Raw genomic sequence first — 13,104 nt, 5'->3', positions numbered from 1 at the left:
CTAAACGATGTTGTATAAATAAAAAACTATTTCGTTAAATCGTTTTTTTGGACGCACCTCTTTTAATCACTTTTGCGTTTTGATGATATTATACCTCATTGCTTCGTCCTTTGAGATTAGGTATACATTGTAGTAATACGTCAAAGTATTGCCTTTCTACCACTTGTTTGAAAGCAGAAAATCTGCACTTCTATTTTTTGTATTTTTTGTTGGTACCACTGGAGCGTTCCCATCTCATTCGCGTTTTAGTGCCTCGCCGATCACCACGTTATTCAAGTTTTAAAAAACGTTACAAAAGCGTAGTCACCAAAACGATAGTGATTTATTTATTTATTTATTTGTTACATATTTTTATGTTATAAGGTTTTATTATAATAGTGTCTGGTGATATGATATCACTATGCAATTAATGTTTTGTGCATTGCGATGTTACCTTGACATATGACAACATGGCGATGTTACTTTCACGTGATTTGGAATTCCGGACCATAAGGTATTTCAGTGAAGACGTGTTACCTAATTCTAAACATATTATGAATAGCTTCTGGGACTGTTTACGAATCAAACTAGTGATATGATATATATGATACGTCACTTGGAATCCCGAAATAAAAAGGTATTTACAGTGAAATGTTGCCTACTTCTAAGGATATTGTGAAAATTTGCTAGGATTATTTCCATATCACACTAATAAAATACGACATTACTTTCCTATTGTGTTGTGTACATCTTGTGGGGATGTGACCTTCACATCAATTAGAATCCCGGAACATGAAGGTGTTTACAGTGAAATGTTATTTATTTCTTAGGATATTGTGAATAGTTGCAAGGACTATTTCCGTATCACACTGAGAATATGACATCACTTTCCTATTGTGTTGTGTACATCTTGTGGGGATGTGACCTTCACGTTAATTGGAATCCCGGAACATGAAGGTATTTAACAGTGAAATGCTGATATTTCCGTATCACACTGGTGATGATATGACATCACTTTCCAATAGTGCTGTGTACATCTCATGGGGATGTAACCTTCACGTCATTTGGAAGCCCAGACCATGAAGGTATTTACAGTAAAACATTACCTATTACTAATGATATTGTGAATAGTTATTAGGACTATTTCCGTATCAGACTAATGGAATGATATCAATTTCCAATCGGTGTTGTGTACATCTCATGGGGATGTTACCTTCACATCATTTGGAATTCCGAAAGCTTTGAAAATATTATCGTGATGGAATACATTTAAAAAGGAATATTATTACCTTTACTTTGATTATTATTTGTGAATGAAATGTGTCTACATGAATCATGAGATATCAAGTGCTATTATCGAGTAAAAATGAGATCATTTGAGATTTACACATATTAAATACCTTCTTCATACCTTCATATAGTTTATACATTTATGTTGCGGTCTTCTAATAAGGATGTACCCTTTCGCTACTGATAGAAAAGTTAAGGGTAGATGGTTTAAAATACCATTGTACAGACGGATTACAACTCGAACCTGAGTTAGTGCCAATGATTGTTGTCGAAACGCAGCCAAGCACGTCAACCATAAAATTAAGCCATCGTCAAGAAAAAACTAGTCTTCGCTTCGCTTTATCGGATATGCTCATGAGGAAGCTCTCACTCATTTTTTCTCTTTAGAATAAAGTGATCAGTCCGTAAATTAATTATTATTAAAGATCCAGCCAGACTGATGTGCGATACCCAGCACAACGAATCTATGACAAGAAAAAACTTCATATTCTTTTTTAATAAAGAAAAATATTAAAGATCAGCTCATACAGAAATAGACTGTGTCTTATACAGCGTGAAGCTAGCCGATACATTCGGGCTTGTAATATTATGATCCGGTGCCAAGATATGAATAATCCCACCCGCAAGAAAACCTCCTGCAACGCAGAAGCCGACACCGGCTCCTATCCAGACTTTAAACCAGGAGCATCCGCTCCCGGCAATACAACAAGCGGGAGCAACGATTATATACGAAGTACGAACCCACGAAGTCACCGCGCTCACGGCAGCTGTGACAGTCGCCACGCCGCTGGCTCTGGCAGTGTCACCGGGGACCCTCGTCGCTGCACCCGGTACGTTCCGCAGGAACGTTCTATCTACTTTTAGGACTAATGGCAATTAATTTATGACCCAGTCATACTATTGTGGGTAAGAGGATACGGGATTCCATTTCTAAAACCAGTATCTTAATCTCACGACCCAGCATGTCTCCTATCATCTGATTATAATATCATAGACTTTATGTTTAGTGAAGTTATACTTATCACAATGTGATTCGTGTGAAGGATCGTTTCCTTCTTTTCATTTTTTATTATAAATCCAATGGAAATAACAGACTTATAATAAGTCTAAAATTCTTAAACGAAAAATTCTTAAAGTGGGTGCTTACATAACAACATTAAGGTCAATTACAGCTACATCAATGAATAGTTGGATGGCCACGTTAGATTTATTTCTTAGGAGTTATAAAAGATTTTACTACCTATCTATAGAAAGTATCTACGATTTAAAATGAACGAGAATTATTCCAATTTAATGGTTTACTATTTTGGTCTGAATATACTTTCCGCCTCTCGTCTTTACAAAACTACGAGTACTAAAGCCGGTGATTTATGTATTTACTCAGATTTTTGGGTTACTTGTCAACTAGGTATATACATAACATATATTTACAAGATATAGTTGATTTTTAAAAGTTATCAGGGTTATCTAAAATTATTTTACAAACAATAAATACTTTAGAGTTCTTAAGATTTATCATCAATGTAAAAAAGAGCTGTACAGCCCGAGTACCTACTGTGCGCAAATATTGCAATTACCTGATTAAAAAAAAAAAAAAAAAATACGTTGACCCGTCTGAAGAAAAATGATATTTAATCAATCAAGAGCTAAATTTACATACAAAACTCGTTGTTAATGACTTACTGCGACTTACCCGCGATTTAGTAAGTAGATACGGTACACCTACAAAAACGGACAGAAAGATGTTTTAAATATCTTGTTGTGTAATGCAAATCACTAAGATAGCTCAGCATTGACACATCAGCATTCAGCACAGTCTTTGCAGGATTATTTACATAATGGTAAAAATCTATCGAAGTGACAGTCAATCCTATTTGACAAAATAGACTGTCTAGAATTATTATTTTTTTTTCGGATGCTAACGATATAGGGTAAGGGCGACACGTTGTGAGAAGACCACCGATGGCCAGTGGATTCTGAGTTTAGTTTTGAATCTGTCAAACATATGAAGTAGCTAAAATTACTGACTGTTTTTTTTTTTGGACTTTCAGGTTTTCAGAAAATGGAATCTATAAAAAAAAAAAAAAAAGGCATTTTATTGCGTAAGACAATAAAGTGCTCTCTTTCCTATTTAACTATATAGATGGAGTTAGATGTCCACTTCTTACGAGAATATCAAAATCTATAATTATGCTGTGAAGCTCACAGGAGATTTGTGTTCGCTTCATACATTAGTTTAAAAAACAACGAAATGCGGAGTCACGAAGATCTTATCAAGGGAAACGGGAACTAGAAGAACATGTATTTAAATAAATAGTACCAGCCTTAGGGCAACCACATGTTGGTTTTGGAAAAAAGAAAAAAAAACCCTGGTTTCCACCATTTCAGAGCCTTCTCTGTTCGGTTCTAAATTCAATTTAGACATAATGATAATGCATTATCTGTTTCAGCCACCCTGTTGATTGCATATTATGTTGGTTGCATGGAAGTTATCAAGACGGTACTACTAGGTAGAGAGGAGCGTAGCACCGTCATCTTTGTATATATTATGATCAACTTCGCAAGATGGTGTTGGGTTAGTTTTTTGTAAAAAAAAAAAAAAAAAAATAGGTGCACACGACAGAACGAACTCTGTGTCCTGAAATAAAGGTATATTGTATATTATGAAGCGTCAACTCCGATGAAAATGTCTATCTGAATTAGCCGGTCAGGCTATAAGCTTGATGGGTTCATAAAACACAGCCATGGCTCAGCTCTATCGTTGATCCTAGGTTCGAGAGTAACGTCTGTTTTTTCATCGTCCTCCACTCTCAAGATTTGATGTTGTTATACCATGAGATCTGTCCATAGTTTTAGAATTTTTGTTAATTGGAATCCAAATAACAATTTGAATTTAGAATATTTGATTAACGTCACATTACTCATGCTGGTATAATTACACATAGGGTGCAAACCATATTTTGAAAATTAATTTAGATACGTAGTGTAATTGTTAATAATAATATTAATTTAACAAACATCAGTCGAAATACATGACCTAACAAGATCGTCATACCCAGATTCAGCTCAACCTTGCCTAAATGTTCCTTTCTAATAAACATTCACCGAAGATAACTTTATCCAGCAGAAACATTGTTAGAATACATCGATAGAATGTAACCCCTACGAAAAAAAAAAAAAAAAATGCCCCATTACAATAGTAAGATTTAAGAGTCCGCATAAATCGGTATCTACGAACAGTATCAGTCAGTGGATAAAAATATAATACTTCTATATTTTTTTTTTTTCGCTTATTCCGTCAGGCATGCAGCTACCTCCGCAGCTCACAGTAAAGGTATCAATATTGATATACCTAATACGAAATACAGCGGCCTTAGCGTGGGCAACTCTATGCTGTGTGCCAGAGTTTATCGTAGAGGTATTCAATGTGATCAATCTAATCAGATTGCTCTATCACTCCTATTATTTATTATTATTTATTATTCATAAATCAATCTGGAACACTGAGCAGCTGATTAAAATTTATTTTAAGTAAAATAAATTTGAATCAGCAGCTTTAAAAGTATTTTATTTTTACTTATAATACAGTGATTATAAAAATCACTAAGTATCTACTTAAATACGGATGAAGTAACCGTAATTATGATAATATCTTTTATTTATTTTTGGCTTTATTTTGCTTGTCAAAATTGATAATATAAATACAATATTATTAAACCTAGAAGTGTTTTAATATTTCACTATCTTTCAAAATCTACAATGTATACCTAATCTCAAAGGACGAAGCAATGAGGTATAATTGATGATTAAACGAACTTACCTGAAGTGAAGTTCTATCCCAATTATACGAGTTGCTTCGTCCGAAGAGATTAGGTCCCTCCCAGCCCTAGGACCCCTGATAAGTGAAATATTAATGTTCCAGGCAGGCTTTCAACTAAATGAGATGGGAACGCTCCAGTGGTACCAACAAAAAATACAAAAAATAGAAGTGCAGATTTTCTGCTTTCAAACAAGTGGTAGAAAGGCAATACTTTGACGTATTACTACAATGTATACCTAATCTCTTCGGACGAAGCAACTCGTATAATTGGGATAGAACTTCACTTCAGGTAAGTTCGTTTAATCATCAATTGTACGAGTAGATAAAGGTCTAAAAACTGTCGGCTGGATTCCTAGATAGCCGGCCGTCACGCCAGTTTTATTTAGGCGACAATGTCACTACGACTTGTTATCAGCTGTTACGCTCGTGATACAATGTAAATTATGTTCTCTGAAAGCTATTATCTTTTGCGTTTAACGATTGTACTCATTCAGTGATATCACTTATCAGCATTTCTATTTTTTGTTGTGTCCAAGAAACGCTACAAATTTAGAGAAAAATTTACGACTAAATGAAGTAGTAAATGGAGCTTTCTTGTTGTTGAGTTTATAAAATCTATTTCCGAGGATCCGTATCCAGGATGCAAGCTATCTTTATATCGAACTAGATGATGCCCGCGACTTCGTCCGCGTGGATTTAAGTTTTTTGAAATCCCGTGGGAACTCTTTGATTTTCCGGAATAAAAAGTAACCTATGTGCTAATCCTGGATATTATTTATCTCCATTCCAAATTTCAGCCAAATCCGTCCAGTAGTTTTTGCGTGAAGGAGTAATAAACACACACACACACACACACGCTCACGCTCACGCTCACGCTCACGCACGCACGCACGCACGCACGCACGCACGCACGCACGCACGCACGCACACACACACAACACACACACACACACACACACACACATACAAACTTTCACCTATATAATATTAGTGTGATAAACGATGTCTGCAACTTCATCTAGGTGTATTAAGATTTTAAAAATTCCGTGGGGACTCTTGATGAAGTCATCTCTGTACCCGTCGCAATCGGTTAAACTGATGAACCGTGAAAAGCTAGTGGACTGACAGACATCACTCATGTCATGTCATGTACTTTTTTTCGCAGAGCAGGCGGGTCACCTGATGTTAAGTGATTACCGTCGCCCATGAACACTTGCAGCACCAGAGAAGCCGCCAATGTTTAGCCGCAATTCTTGAAGAATTTGTTGGATTTTTTGTATGGATCTAGCAAACGAATTAACCATAGCTGTTTACATATTCTTGATCGCATTCTGAATCGCAAAGCAGTTCTACAAATAGACATTACATAACATATACCGCGAACACGGTGTACCTAATTACATTCAACCAGCTCAGCTGTTAGTCGCGCCATGGCGCACGCCGCAATGGCCTGGCCGTGACCTAGCATCAACTGTATCAATAAATTACCACGGAATATTTATGAGCTGTCTTTACAGCGTTACATTGATCGCTGTCGTCACAGAACAATTTGTACTTTCGTACTAATATTATAAAAGCGAAAAAGAATCGTTGTTTGTCACTCATTTAAGAGGGGTCTCTCCGTCACTCGCTCCATACAATCGTAGTTCCAATTTCATTTGAATATTAAGCAACCAAAGTCCATGAAATTTTGCAGACATATTCCAGAAACTAATATCTATGCCTGTGGTTTTCCAGATTTCTGTTAAAAGAATATGTCTGCCATGGACTTTGGTTGCTTAATATTCAAACGAAATTGGAACTACGATTGTATGGAGTAAGTGGCGGAGAGAGCCCTGTTAATATGCCATAACTACCTAAATCCAAAATCTCATGCTGTTACTGTCATTATTTACCATTGTGAGTAAGGTCTAGTATAGGCGTACAATAAAAGTACAATAAAACAGCAAAGGTCACGGTCTTGAAAACAATTGTTATCTGTCCCAACCGCCCTCTGTCTCTCTGAGTATTATTAAACTAAAAGGATTGAGAGCCCGTGGGCAGTTATAAGGAGGTGTTTGATAAACGCTGGAAGTCGGTGTGGTGGTTTATATGTAAGCAATGCCTGATTATAGCAAACTAGACCTGCCATTGTCCATTGATTAGTTCACAATTGTTTGAATTTTAGACACACATGGCATTACTTTAAGTAGGTGCCAGGAAATTTCAAGATTTATAAAGCATACCACTGATGTCGAAGGACTTTAAGCGTACCTTTTCTTTTATTTTCTAAACGAAAAAAAATTAAATACACCTGTCATCTATAAGGTTCAAACAGAATAGCCTCGCTTTTATCATTAAGATCCATATCATAAATGATCATTTTGATAAAACAGAATAGTGTGACGGTTTTTTGAAAAAAAATAAAAATCTTGTGAACCCAGCATGGTCGGTTACGTTGGCAGTTCTAATCTACCATATGTAGATCTCGCAAAAATCATCTTATAAACTGTCAGATTTAATCAAGCACACACTCCTTTCTTACCAGCTCTCAGACCAAAGTAAAGCGGATACGAGAGCCCAAAAGATAAATTTTGATCAATGTTGTGTCCTTGACAAATGTAATTGTTTGAAGCGACCGACGACGGGTAAAAGTGAATTACAGACAAGGGAGGAAAAATGAAATAAAAATTTTGTAGATGAATATTTCATACAAAAAGCGGTTAGCGAGTGATTTCCATTATAATAATAAATCAGTTCAGCACCGGACTCAGCTCAGCGTCGAATTTGAGTCTAAATCTCTGATTTTATATAGATCAAAATAATGTTAGGTCCAATAAATTTTTAGTGAACGTCAAAAACTTGGCCTCTGACTTAGGACTCTTGGCTGACCTGAGGGTCTAGATTAGACAAACCTAGGTGAAGAGGTGTTACGGTTTTTAACTATCAAGCATTATTTGTAATTTTTAGGCCCCACAAAGAAGAAAGTCTTAAAGAATGGTACCATATTTTGTACGTAAAATATCTACTTATGTAATAACCTAGAATATGCTCGATAAACATTTAAGAATTAGTAGCTCCTAGCTAAGAATGTAGGTAAAGCAATAAAAGTCAGTGTAGTAGAAAATTACTTGTAAACCTGGGAGATTAGGATCCCTTGCGGACGCTTATATCTACTTAAATGATTTACTTGAAGATAAAGGAACATTTATATAAATGAACTAAGACATTTATTTTGCTTTGCGTAACAGCACGAATTTTTTTTTAATGGAAGAAATAGGTAATCATGCCTACCTATGATCTTCTATGTACCTACCTCCTATATGTATCTACTTTTGATCAGATTCACATTCATTCATCACAAATTCACGGTTTTCGGATTTATTCCTTTACTTGTGCTATAAGACCTACCTACCTGCCAAATTTCATAATTCTAGGTCAGCGGGAAGTACCCTATAGACAGACACGACCGACGGACAGATGGACAGACAGACACAAAACAAAGTGATCCTTTAGGTTCCGTTTTTCTTTTTGAGATACGGAACCCTAAAAAATAACAATATTGACTTCTTCGTGCTCGTAAGAGCTTGACTGCTTGTCTGAGCACTGCACATGGCTAATGTATTAAGTTGGGTTTCAATAAAACATTTACAATACTTGGCACGTAATTGACATTCAAGTAGGTCATAGTCACTTTTCTCGACAATTCGTTCCCGCGTCGTGTTTACCCGGCAAGGCAATATTTCACGATATAAAACGAGCCCTGATGCCTTAGGCTCCCTAGAGGAACCTCCCTGTTACATGTAATATTTTTGGGAAACTGAGTTGTAGTTCAAATATTTTTACTGAGCTATTCAGGCAATTTATCAAGGTTGCCCGAAACATTTACGGCCGTATTCACAGGTTATTAGGTTCCACCAATCAGATCATTGTAAATTGACGTGATAAAGTAATCTGATTGGTGGAACCGAAGCTGTGCGTTCGAGCGCACTATGAGACCTCATAGCAACGTTTGTGAATACGGGTGTTAGTGTTGGAGAAGAGCGAAGATATTATGAAACTTCAGAGAGGCAAAACTTATACAATTGTATTTGAAGACTTTCACGCTAAGCACGTGTAGCTAAAGTATAAAAAAATCAGAGTTTTCAAAACAGTGCACTTCAGGCGTTAGTAGGTAACTGTAGATGACAATATACGGTATTATTCTAAGATTTTAGATTTTATTCATGACAAAAATTACATTCAAGGCTTCAATCAATCATCAACCCGTTTGCGTTCGATTTGGTAGCAAGTGGCAATAGACATTGTCGAGAGTACCTACGCCATTACACGCGAAACTCCGCCTACCTCATCCACATACATTTTCACGGACAGTATATAAATCCGTATATAAATGACATACCTTAAGTATTAAAATACCATTTTTGTATGCAATTTGCTTTTAGAAACGTTAAGACTTTAATGTTGAGGACACACTTATCTATTCCAAATGCGTAGGAAGTCTTAAAAGCTTATCATGTAGGTATGCGACAATGCTAAACCACCCGTAAAGCTTCCTCTGGTGGACTATTGCAGGATTTACAGGTTACGGGAACGTGTGCCGTGCGTGAACTGAATATTAAAGTGAGATTAAAATGTGTATAGTAGAAAAAACAGCGCAGATTTTTGTATATCCTTTATTTTCACCGTTTTATTAAGGACATGACTTGACTAAATTCCTGTAATTTTCCTGTAATACAACCGCTTGGATTTAGGTTTTTCTAACCGATCCTGACTCAAAATTTATCCTAATTTTGGACCAATGGAATGGATATAATACAAAACTACACTGGAAGACATACATAGTTACAGTACTGAAGCATTTGATTTGAATATCGTATACATATATTGTGGCTTATAATACGGGTGTTATCTTTGTAAGAGAAGAACCTTGACATTAACAATGTTCTATTTTAATTTGGTTAGAACAAAATGACGAACAACTGTTACATCACGCGATGAGAACAATATTTTCGTGTGTTATCTTTGGGGTTTATCGATTGTTATGTATGAAATAAATATGAGTACCTATTAGTTTTGATAACATTAGGTATGTTAGTGATACGCCGTCTCGTAGCTTCGAAATAATTTTCTAATTTCAACACATATGTGAGCATTAATTACTTCATTCATCTCATATCATCTCTCACATTATCATCATAGGCACATCATCAGTATAATAATAATAAATACACTTTATTTGCACAACCACAAGAAGGATTACATTAAAGAATACAAAACACAGACAGAGGGAAGATAAAAAAGGCGGCCTTATCGCTAATTAGCGATCTCTACCAGGCAACCTTAAAGATTGGAAAGTATAAGGAAAATTAGACTGCAGGTGGTGTGTAATATACTAATAAACATACATTCAAATAACTGATACATACTAATACATAAACCACTAATACATGTATTAAATAATATGTATAATACCAATATACTAATAAAATAGACTAATATATACTCTATAATCGTACTTAAGGAGAAACTAAAATATGATTGTCGTCTTCAATTTGTAAGATAATGATTCTTCACTGCAGTTTTAAAGGAGTCTAGTGACTTTGATTTGCGTATGGTCAATGGTAGTGCATTCCAAAGTTCAACAGCTCGCACAGTAAATGAGTTCAGTTTGAGCACAGTATCTTCATAATGATGATGGGCTAAGTGCCAGCGCATGGCAGACCTTCGTTATTTTATAAATGCTGAAAGTGCCTCTGCGTATTGTTCCAAACATAAGGAGGAACGGTCAGCGACTATGAAGTTTGGACCATGGAGGCTTTGGGAGATAACAGGCAATAAAGGTGTATGAAAAACTTACGTCTAAAGTCTCATTTTTTTAATATTTTCTTCAGAATAGTATTAGAAATCACGTCGTGCATTGCCAGACACTTAGTATCGTGGCAACCCCCTGCCAGACACCCTTAAACTTTTAAACATTGAAACTTTGTTCTTATTTTATTTTGTGACAGCTAAACACGATATTCATTTCGTAAAACTATTTTTATCTACCCTCAAATGGAAACATATCTTATTTTATCGAGCTGTATACGATATTTATTTCGTAAAACGATGGTTTTCTAACTACCCTCAAATAAAAATATATCTTATTTTATTTAAATGCGGTTAATAATGCAGTAAGAATAAAAGTTTAAAACAATCCCACAGAGATTATCATGGCTGATGGCCAAGTGCAAAAACAAATGTTGGTCTCTAAAATAAATATTGCGTTGCGTTATTGCGTTCAAGTACGGAGCCGTCTAGTTATGTGACTGGATCTAATGCCAGTAAATGTGAGCTAAGAATGAATATTAGAACTGTACGAATATAGCGCATCTCGTGTAAGGATCTTTATAATTAAGTAAATAATAAATTCGGGTAAGTGCGAGTCGGCTTTGCACAGGAAGGGTCCCGTACCATCGTACAAGAAAATAAATAATCCTTTTTAATTTTTAAAAATTTTCATGGTGGCAATTTTGAAGTTTTTAGTATTTGTTGTTTGTTTGTTATAGCAGCAATAGATATAAACATTCTGTGAAAATTTCAAGTCTTTACCTATTATCGTTCATGAGATACAGCCCGTTGACAGACAGACGGACGGACGGACGGTAGGACGGACAGCTGAGTCTTAGTAATAAGTAATTGGGTCTCGTTGGCAACCTTCGGGTACGAAACCCTAGTAAAGCAAAACCCGTCCAAAATCCGGTCCATTTTGGAATTCGCCATCTTGATTTTTATATTAATTGTAGTTATAGTGCCAATAACAATACACATACATAATAATCTACAGCGATATGAGATAAACAAACCCGTTGGCATTCTTATGTGGCCGACATTCAATTTACTTACTATGTTGAGTAGGTCCTATACCTGTGCAATAGGTAATATACAATACAGCCAGTATTTACAACTTACTATTGACGGCTGATGATAAACATTGTAATGCATTTACAATATGACGCCAATAAGTCTTTCGGCGAGTTCCCGGCATACCATTGATATTGCCACATATTGCGTAAGAAATCTCAAAGTTTTGAGTTTTGTATACATGTGCTGCCATCTATTGGATCTACGCGGTACTATTAAAGTACTGGTGGTTACCGAGATGGTCTTGTTATTTAAACACTTATCTTAAGATGGCGCCGTACACATAAGTATTTGAAATAAAACAATTATGTCTCCTGAAAATGGTATCACAAAAACTACTCATAGAATGATAGAATAATTTATTTGAATAATATAACTTTTATTTTTAACCGACTTTAAAAAAGGAGAGTTTAAGTGTTTGTGGTTATTGAAGTTTTTATTTTTATTTTGATTTTTTTTATCATTTTCCTACTATAATGCCATACTATATAGTCAGTCATTGCCTACGAACATTTATGTAACAATCAATACTAGCATAACATAATAGACTGTTTTTAAGGATAATAAAAAATATTTTTGGTGGGTCAAACTTTAAAGGTGGTAGGTAGGTTTTTCTATTTCCTGAAAAATATATGTTAAGCATGGTTGTTTTTATAGTTTAGTATAACAAAATTCCCATCCATACGAAGCAAAAATTATTATTATGAGTAGGAAAAAGCAACTTACATGATTTGAATTGTTGTGCCAAAGACGCACTGTCCGCTGCGTGGTGGTACTCGTATAGGGAACGACCAACCAGTTCCTCGGACTCGAATCCCAGGCTGTTTGTTAACCTGCAACAAAAAAAAAGTAAGATTTAACTTGGTAGTGTTACCACAGTACACATTATAGTAGAATCAAATAGAATGCAAATATTTTATTCAAAATAACTTTTACAAGTACTTTTGCATCTTCAAATGCATCAACCACTGGTTAGGTATGCCTTTCTACATCGTTTTAAAAATGCTTTTCTACTAAGAACCAGCAAGAAACGCGACGGTTGCTCTTTTCAAAGATTCGATTTACAGTATCATGCCATGTATATAATTGCAATCCTGAGCATGGCTGGAGAGAGCTGCATGTCAGATTCA

The 13,104-nt window shown here is 35.5% G+C and overlaps 1 protein-coding gene across 4 annotated transcripts in view; it reads right to left on the bottom strand.

Annotated features, from left to right (window-relative positions):
- The window catches only part of LOC123875242 (hypoxia-inducible factor 1-alpha-like), a 124,573-nt gene that overhangs the window by 70,795 nt on the left and 40,674 nt on the right, over nucleotides 1–13,104 (bottom strand). For all 4 annotated transcript variants that reach the window (XM_045920978.1, XM_045920975.1, XM_045920976.1 and 1 more), the window contains exon 6: nucleotides 12,701–12,807. In XM_045920978.1, coding sequence (XP_045776934.1) covers nucleotides 12,701–12,807 — 107 coding nt within the window. The remainder of the gene's footprint in view (nucleotides 1–12,700; nucleotides 12,808–13,104) is intronic.

The sequence above is a fragment of the Maniola jurtina genome, chromosome 19 (genome assembly GCF_905333055.1).
Source record: "Maniola jurtina chromosome 19, ilManJurt1.1, whole genome shotgun sequence".
Classification (NCBI taxonomy): Eukaryota; Metazoa; Arthropoda; class Insecta; order Lepidoptera; family Nymphalidae; genus Maniola; species Maniola jurtina.
The sequence above is the reverse complement of the archived record's forward strand: the minus strand, read 5'-3'. Positions and strand labels throughout refer to the sequence as shown.